Source organism: Electrona antarctica (genome assembly GCF_951216825.1).
Source record: "Electrona antarctica genome assembly, chromosome: 7".
NCBI lineage: Eukaryota > Metazoa > Chordata > Actinopteri > Myctophiformes > Myctophidae > Electrona > Electrona antarctica.
This window is the reverse complement of record NC_136812.1, coordinates 6688019-6697529: the sequence shown is the minus strand read 5'-3', so window position 1 is coordinate 6697529 and position 9511 is coordinate 6688019. Positions and strand designations below refer to the sequence as shown.

Genomic DNA, 9511 nt, shown 5'->3' with positions numbered 1-9511 from the left:
CCAGTACCAATGAGTACCAAAAGTGGCGCTGTTGTGCCAGAAACAGAGAGAGAGAGATAGTGCTGCACTGTTGCCTGCTAATGAGAGAGAGAGAGAGAGAGAGAGAGAGAGAGAGAGAGGGGGGATTTGCACCACTCAGTTAATGCTAGTTGTGAAACAAGTGAAGCGGCCACTACAGTTTGTAGGCCACAACGCACCCAAAGCCACGACTCAGGCCTGCAACTAGCGTTCAGTTAGGGTCACTAAAGAACATTTAAGTTGCAAAGTCACGTGTGTGTGTATGAGTGTGCGCGTGGGGCCCATTACTGTGTGTGTGTTGTTTACTATTCTGCATTTATTCACATTCAATCTGAATCCTTTTTATTTTATTTTATATTTCATACTGCATTGAGACATTCAAGGTTTGCTATTTTTGAAAAATCGCAGAACCACTGACAGAAACATAGCTTTTTCAGAAAACTGTCAGGATGTAGAAGACATTTTTAGAATCTGATCTCAGGTCAAAATGGGTTAAAATGAACTCAGGCCCCGCCCAGAGTACTACTACACAAGAAACCTCATAGCTACCTGGGATGGGTGTTACACTTCTATTGGTTTGTCCCTTTTTAAAAGGGACAACCTGGACGTTTACGGAATGCATTGGAGTCTATGGGCTCGCGCGTACATGAACCACATGACCAGGCTGTTTTCTGCCCCCTCAATGTCATAACCGTCTTACTCGAACTCTGGTCTCACCTACCCTGTCTGTGATTAGGGTTAATTGTATGACACCTGTACAAATGAAAGAGAGAGGAAAACAAATAAAAGCTCTGTGTGCACGTGTACATAATTAAACCTGTAGGATTGGTCATTGTCACAGACAGAAACGTGATTCTTTCCTTTTCCAACTGCATCGGGAGTTGCAGTCTCTCAGCCATTAATTAACAACCTCTGTGCAGCTGTGACTGTGCCTTTGATGTGCCGTACGTCCCGCTGCTCAGCGGCATGCTCTCTGTCCCACTGTCTGAACGGCACAGTGTCAGAAGTCAGAACAGAAGGAAGCGCTATAACCATATATATTAAAAAAATAGATGCCGGGGGCACGGTGGCACAGTTGGTAGTGCTGTCGCCTCACAGCTAGAAGGTCCTGGGTTCGATTCCCGCTCGGGACGCTGTGGGCGCTGGCGGCGTGTCTCCTCCGCGTCATCGGTGCCCATACCCGAGGCGGGGTTGGCGAAAGGGCCTTTCTGTGTGGAGTTTGCATGTTCTCCCCGGGAAAAAAACATGCAGTAATCCTGGTCTCTAAACTGCCTCCCCCTGGCCAGCTGGGGCGCCTGATGGAGGGGAAAGGAACTGGTTGGAATAACGTGTTCCTTCCACGCGCTACGTCCAACCAGGGAAACTCCCCCCTGTCAGGTGTAAAGGAGCAACTTGGACACTCATGCATGAAGGAAGCATGAGTTCAAGTCTGCTGCTCTCCCCATGTCCCCCATATATGGGGACTAGGTTGGCGGAGGGTGTGTAGAGCCCAGGATCACATTAGATAATTGACACAGGGGTGAAAAATGGGTTACAAAATCGTGGGATAAATTTTTTTTTTTAAAAGAAGGAAGCGCTATAACCATAGATATTAAAAAATAGATGCCTCGTTGGCTGCTGCAGGTCGTTGGAGCCATGTGGGTCGACGGGAGGGCGGAATAATTTACACTGGAGGAGGAAGTACGCCGGAAGAGTGGAAGGCACGCTACGTCACGCTGCCACTCAAGTGACTACTGGCCAATCACAGCACATCTTTTCCGGGACTTATCAGACCCGAACATGCGCTCCGTGATGCACACTCATGCTTCTGCGGGGCTTAATTTGCAAGGAATCTCGGGAATTTTGCCCTCCCTTGATCACATACGCTCCACAGCCGAAAGGGGCGTCTACCTTTATATGTCTATGGCTATAACTTTATCCCCAAACGACCGAATGATCCTTCTTTTGTGTGAGTATAGCCTACTGGAGGAATCAACTCAAGTTTTGTGCCAGTATGTCCGTGCATGCATGTTCGGACTAACGGGACTTCGGATCTATGGGCAGTTCCCGCAACTGCAGGGTAAAAGCTCTCCCTTAGCCTAGTGAGACTATTACCTCACGTCACCAGGCGTTTAAGTGAGATGGCTCAAGTGCTTACCAATCCGTATCACCACAAACAAACTTACTGCAGGGTCCATTACTGGGGTGCTATAGTCCAACTACGTGTTCCTTGACTTGGTGCAGAATTTACGTCATCTTAGTTACCGTTACCGGTAATTCATTTAGGCCTGACCTCGAAAAAATCTTCTAAATGTAGATCTGCTATTTTTCAATAGCTAAATTATAACAATGTTTAAAACACCAAAAGGAGTTCCCGCCCAAAATGGGTTAATTCATTTAGGAACTCAGCTGAACCTAAACTAAGGCACAGTTTAAAATCAACCTTTTTGTGGTAAAAAAGAAAGAAAAAGAGAATTGGAATATAGAATTTAAATATAGCGGAAATTAATGTGAGTGTACTTAAAAGACAAACTCCATTCTCTTTTCCCAATATTGTTCTTGTGCCATTCATACAGTACCCCCCCCCCCCCTCTCTCTCTCTCTCTGTAAGTGGAGGGTGTCAGGTGTTTTGTGCATATTTACATTGACACTGAGGATTTTTGATACAGTAGACAGACATTCAGAAATGCAGTGTTGCCGTAGGAAACAGGACTGTTTTGCATGAATTTGCCTCATGTTCTTTTTTTCTTTTTGTACACAAGAGTGTGTACATGTTTGGGTGTCGGCGAGCTCACATAAAGATGTGTACTACTACATTGAGGCCATGCAGGTGCCAAGTCCACGCGAGCGTGTCGAGTGCATTTGATGCGTGTACTTGTGTGAAATATCACAGTATGTACTATGTACTTTGAAGTATGTCGGCAGGTCACGTGAGCGTTTGTATACGAAATGAGTGTGTGTGCATCATGTGCACCGTGAGCCAGGCAGACTACGTGTCATGTCATGTCAGTCTCTGTATGTAGTACAGTGTGTGTGTGTGCATGTGCGTGTGCGTGTGCGTGCGTGTGTGTGTGTGTGTGTGTGTGTGTGTGTGTGTGTGTGTGTGCACGTGCTGCGGTTAAATAGAATCTCCTCAGTATGAAATTTGAAGGTGAAATCATCCAGGTGGAACATTGAGTTTGTAACGGGAAAAAAATATATATACACACTCGGATGACAGGCCTCTACACTGCACGCACGCACGCACGCACGCACGCACGCACGCACGCACGCACGCACGCACGCACGCTTGACGAGTACGGCACGGATAAACCCATACAGTTTACAGTATCGGTTTAGTGGTGGTTTCTAGAGGCCGAGATGGACATACTGTATTATTGCAGAAGCAGAACGTGTGGTTTGCTGTCTACTTTTAATCTAATTTAACATTCTGCGAATGTGAATGACTTCATTGACTTGCCCAGTGGCAGTGTCTGTACTCTGTGTCACCCTGTTTCAAAAAGAGTTTATACCCTTTTTTACATTAATTTTACTCTTTTTACATTAATGGTATAAACATCCGATGGTTGATTTTGCTGTGTTGTATAGGGCAGGGTTTTTTTGGCTGGCGACCCCCGGAAATGGCCATGTCTCGCAATGTATCATGATGTATGATAAGAGCGCCCCTCACTTCACATGGGTGTGATTTTATTTTAAATAATCTGGGGACAGCTTATTTGTCGCCCCCCTCCCCTCCGAGGGGTCGCGACCCCCAGGTTGAAAATGCCCTGTTGTAGGAGATGATATGGAGACCTGAATACATGCAGCACATTATTTGGCAATCACAATATTCACTATCATCTTCAACAATTCAATTAACACTAATTGTAACCTTTGTATAAAAGGTAAATGACACAGGCAAGCTCACAACTTAAACAATCAACGGATTTTCTATGCGTATTAATTATTGATCTTTGTGTCTGTGTGTGTTCCAGGAGATCGAGCCAACTCTGACGGGGCCACTTGGTACAGCATCAGACCAAAGGGTGACAGGATAAGTGGCTCTAACACTGCCACGGCCAATACTCTCCAACCGCTGCTGCCGAGACCACCACCTCCTCTGCTCCTGTGAATGGCGGCCCCCCCTCGTCCCAAAACCCGGGAAGAATGAAGGGAAAACGTGTCATCCGCTGATTGGTTCGGCTACCCGGACAAGCGGTGGCATTTAACTGGCGATGTCATCTGGGATCGGCGTTGTGGATATCCGCGGTGCCTGTTTGAGGCGTTTATACGTGCAGATGAACGGGAATAATATCAGGTTAACAAACATGCCAAGCGTCTCTTAGGCTGCTGTTTCGCTGACCCGGAGAGGACCCCCCCCGATGGCTGCTACATTCGTGCTGGACAACTTGGCCATGCATGGATTTTAAAGAGGATTGTTGCTGCTAGCAAAGCCAGACGGAATTATCCACCTACCTACACTTGTGTGGGAGTGTGTGTGGGGTTTTTTTTTAATTATTGTTATTTTTAGCGTGGGCTATAGTGTTTTAATGTGTGTGTGGCGTAGGCGACGGACACCAAAGAAGACTTTTATACGAGGGAACAAACTGAGGATCTAGTGAACGACGGACGGACGGACGGAAGGAAGGAACGGCGTAATCAAACCTCCTGGAGGATTTAAAAGGGAGTATATAGCAGACATGGCCCGGCGGATGCCCCATCTCAGGCCCGGATGTCGGTTACTACTACAGACTGGCCAGAGGCCAGGGGCGGCGATGGCTAAAAACATTGGCCAGAGGCCAGGGGCGGCGATGGCTAAAAACACTGGCCAGAGGCCAGGGGGGGCGATGGCTAAAAACACTGGCCAGAGGCCAGGGGGGACGATGGCTAAAAACACTGGCCAGATGGCTAGTAAAAACACAAGACCAGACGGGCCCGCGGCGGCCCCACTGCTCCCGGGCCGGTGGCGGCGTCCGTCGCCCCTGCTTTGCGCGGCGGGCCTGCTGCTCGTCCTGCACGCGACCCTCGGCCCCGCGCCCGCCTCGGCCCAGAAGCTGGACGAGAGCGACCCGGTGGTCACCACCGTCTACGGCAGGCTGCGCGGCGTCAAGAAGGAGCTCAACAACGAGATCCTGGGGCCCGTGGTGCAGTTCCTGGGCGTGCCGTACGCCGCGCCGCCCACCGGCGAGCGCCGCTTCCAGCCGCCGGAGCCGCCGGTGTCGTGGCCCGAGGTGCGCAACGCCACCCACTTCGCCCCGGTGTGCCCGCAGACCATCGTGGAGGGCCGCCTGCCCGACGTCATGCTGCCCGTGTGGTTCACCAACAGCATCGACGTGGTGTCCTCGTACGTGCAGGACCAGAGCGAGGACTGCCTCTATCTGAACATCTACGTCCCCACCGAGGATGGTGAGTTGGCCTGTGGGTTGGCCTGGGGGGGCTTAGACTTAACGGTAGAGGGAAGACTAAGAGTATGTTGTTGCGTTGCGTCTCATATGTGTCTGTCTGTCTGTCTGTCTGTCTGTCTGTCTGTCTGTCTGTCTGTCTGTCTGTCTGTCTGTCTGTCTGTCTGTCTGTCTGTCTGTCTTGTCTGTCATGTCCTGTCTTTTCGTAGGGACAAAGCATGACCTTATGCATGCTTACTGTGCATGCCACAGCTTTTCTACACGAGTGAGGGAGTTTGCTCTTGTGGAAAATAGATGTGTGTATGTGCTCGCGTGTGTCCGTGTGCGTGTGTGTGTGTGTGCGTGTGCGTGTGCGTGTGCGTGTGCGTGTGTGTTCTGCTCACACATTGTCTAGCTTACCATCGCCTACCCATTCTGGCAAACAACATGTCGTTCCTCTTCATGGCTTCACACCCACGCCTTGCACCACCCCCGCCTCCTCCTCCTCCTCCTCCTCCTCCTCCAGCAGACATTTCTTCTAACTAGCTCATCCTCCATCTCCTGTGTGTCTCCCACTGTCCTCTTCCTCCTCCATCCTTCTCCTCCTCCTCCTCTCGGCCACCTGCAGCTCCTCATACTCACATGTGATCATTGTGCTCCGTCGTCATAAGGACTCTCCAGTTCATCACAGAAAGACACTCATCAGAGTAATCACCGCTGATTGATTTGGCTGACTGCTTAACTGACTGATTGACTGAATCGTGCGTTGACTGGCCGATATCATCCTCCCTCTCTCTCTCTCTCCCTCTCTCTCTCTCTCTCTCTCTCTCTCTCTCTCTCTCTCTCTCTCTCTCTCTCTCTCTCTCTCTCTCTCTCTCTCTCTCTCTCTCTCTCTCTCTCTCTCTCTCTCTCTCTCTCCCCCTCTGTCTATGTCTTCCTGTATCTAGCTCTTGCTCGTTCAATCAGTCAGCTGTGTGTGTGTGTGTGTGTGTGTGTGTACTGTTTGTGAGAATGAGAGAGAGAGAGTGTGTGTGTGTGTACTGTTTGTGAGAATGAGAGAGAGAGAGTGTGTGTGTGTGTACTGTTTGTGAGAATGAGAGTGTGTGTGTGTGTGTGTGTGCATGCTAGCTCCTGTCTGAGTGCGTGTCTGGGAGCTCCATGTTATTCTTTAGTCTTCTATTCACTTTACAGTCAAAAGAATATCCAAGGAATGTGCCAGGAAACCCGGCAAGAAAATATGTAGACATACAGGTATGTACGCTCTGATTGATTTGATCTGGTGCACAACCTGTACAGTACTGTTGCAATGCCACCTACAACCTGTACAGTACTGTTGCAATGCCTCCTACAACCTGTACAGTACTGTTGCAATGCCTCCTACAACCTGTACAGTACTGTTGCAATGCCACCTACAACCTGTACAGTACTGTTGCAATGCCACCTACAACCTGTACAGTACTGTTGCAATGCCACCTACAACCTGTACAGTACTGTTGCAATGCCACCTACAACCTGTACAGTACTGTTGCAATGCCTCCTACAACCTGTACAGTACTGTTGCAATGCCTCCTACAACCTGTACAGTACTGTTGCAATGCCTCCTACAACCTGTACAGTACTGTTGCAATGCCTCCTACAGTAACAAACAACGTGTATTACAGTACCCTCCAAACAATACAACACCACCCAAGAAACGGCACATTTGCAATACCTGAATACCACCCAAGAAACGGCACATTTGCAATACCTGAATACCACCCAAGAAACGGCACATTTACAACACCACCCAAGAAACGGCACATTTGCAATACCTGAATACCACCCAAGAAACGGCACATTTACAACACCACCCAAGAAACGGCACATTTACAACACCACCCAAGAAACGGCACATTTGCAATACCTGAATACCACCCAAGAAACGGCACATTTACAATACCACCCAAGAAACGGCACATTTACAATACCACCCAAGAAACGGCACATTTACAATACCACCCAAGAAACAGCACATTTACAACACCACCCAAGAAACGGCACATTTACAATACCACCCAAGAAACGGCACATTTACAATACCAGCCAGGAAACCCAAGGAGTGCAGTGTCCGGTAGAGCATGTGGTTCCCAAAGTGGGGTCCGGGGACCCCCATGGGGTCCTTGAGAGATTTCCTGGGGGGTCCCCAGCTAAATGATAGTTTGGAACGAAATGGACCCTTATGGGTCTGTAACGGCCGGGCTCCACCGGGCGCGTCAGCGCCGCGTCTCCGTCACCGTCAGGGAATGTTCCCTTTTTAATCAATGAAGGGTGGCTCCACTGCCCGCGTTGACGGAGACGCGACGCGTGCATTAAAATTGAACCGGTGCGTTTTTTGACGCGACGCGACGGAGACGCAACGCGTCCGGTGGAGCCCTGGCGTTACTCTGAGAGTGTACAAATGGTTTGTACACTCTCTCAGAGTTAAATTAACATTGTAGCCTAATGCACGTCAAACTGGGGTTCATTAAAATTAAACGGGTTGAGAATCTAGCTGCTATAGAGCCGTAAAAATCTTCTTGTATAGAAATGTATAGGAAAACTGTATATAGGAAGAAGTCAGTCAGTCACAACTCGATGGCGAAAACGATCACGTTTCCTTGCCAACCACTATGAAGTTAACTTCCTGTGGGAGGAGCCAGTGGACGGTACAATCCTGCGTGTTCATTTATCCATCTGTAACTCGGAGAGCTTTAACTAACTAACTAAAATGAACACTGAGCATTTACTACTGTTGTACTGTGGGAACATGTTGTCACATTGAAGGTTCTTTGAGCTGTCTGTGCTATACACTTAATTCCCCATCAGCTCCCGCCATTGACAGGTGTCATTTCTGGGGGGGGGGGGGTTACCTGCGCTCTACTCCTGGCTCCGTGTTGTGACGGGAGTTTCTCATTGGCTGGCGAGATTAAGACGGATTTGATTGACTGCCCAGGGCAGTGGTCTCAGACGTGATTGGTTATTTTTTGTGGCTTTTGTCTTATTTTATATTTTTTTATGGAAGGACAGACAGTAGGCTGACAGGAAATGGGGGGAGAGAGATGGGGGGAAGACATGCAGTAAGGGTCGTCTGGATCGGGAGTCGAACCCGCGGCACACTGCCAGACTGGATTACCAGACAAGGTGCCTGGACCGCTGAGCCAAGGCCCAGGCTGGTTATAACTGTTGATGTCTGTTACAGGATGTTATCACACGCACGCACGCACGCACGCACGCACGCACGCACGCACGCACGCACGCACGCACGCACGCACGCTCATAAACATATTATGCACACTGCACCGTGGTGGAGCGTTGCTCGGGGCGAGCTCAGGCTGAACCTGGAGCGTGTAATCACCATTAAAAGAAAGGAGATCTCTGTCCCGTTGGCACCATGTACCGTATCGACCACTGTTTCATCAGGATAATGCCTGCTCTGTCTCTATCTGCCCCTTCCTCTTCTTCAACTCTCAACCTGTCTGCGTCTCTCTCTCTCTCCATCCTCAATTTCAGTATTGTGTGTGTGTGTGTGTGTGTGTGTGTGTGTGTGTGTGTGTGTGTGTGTGTGTGTGTGTGTGTGTGTGTGTGTGTGTGTGTGTGTGTGTGTGTGTGTGTGTGTGTGTGTGTGTGTGTGTGTGTGTGTGTGTGTGTGTGTGTGTGTGTGTGTGTGTGTGTGTGTGTGTGTGTGTGTGTGTGTGAGAGACGGTGTCCTTGATACAACGTGGGTGTTAATGTCATTGTGTTGGCAGCAGAAACGTTACATTATTACTCAGCGTCCATCCCCACTACATGGATATATACATAGTACCCTGTAACCTCTCCTCTCCTCTCCACTCCACTCGGAGGGTGCTCCTCTCCTCTCCTCTCCTCTCCTCTCCTCTCCTCTCCTCTCCTCTCCTCTCCTCTCCTCTCCTCCTCTCCTCTCCTCTCCTCCCCTCCCCTCCCCTCCCCTCCTTATCTCATCCCCTCCCCTCCTCTCCTCTCTAGATTTTCTGTGCTTCTCCAGTATTGTATTCTGCTCATGAAGTGTTATTAAATAAACTATAGTGAACTGAGCAAAGACTTCAGCAAAATCCAATTTATCCAATCTTTTTGGTGGTTTGATGTACAACAGTTTCATGGAAAACATGGCCTTCAGT

General features: G+C 49.2%; 1 protein-coding gene across 2 annotated transcripts in view; it reads left to right on the top strand.

The window, feature by feature from the left end:
• Positions 1–5224: 5224 nt before the first annotated feature.
• nlgn1 (neuroligin 1) overlaps positions 5225–9511 on the top strand; it is a gene marked incomplete at its 3' end in the record, with an annotated part of 342115 nt that continues 337828 nt past the window's right edge. Inside the window, exon 1 of one of the 2 annotated variants that reach the window (XM_079506030.1) lies at positions 5225–5382. In XM_079506030.1, coding sequence (XP_079362156.1) covers positions 5277–5382 — 106 coding nt within the window. In that variant the 5' untranslated portion in view covers positions 5225–5276. The remainder of the gene's footprint in view (positions 5383–9511) is intronic. The other variant, XM_079506031.1, reaches the window with a different exon arrangement.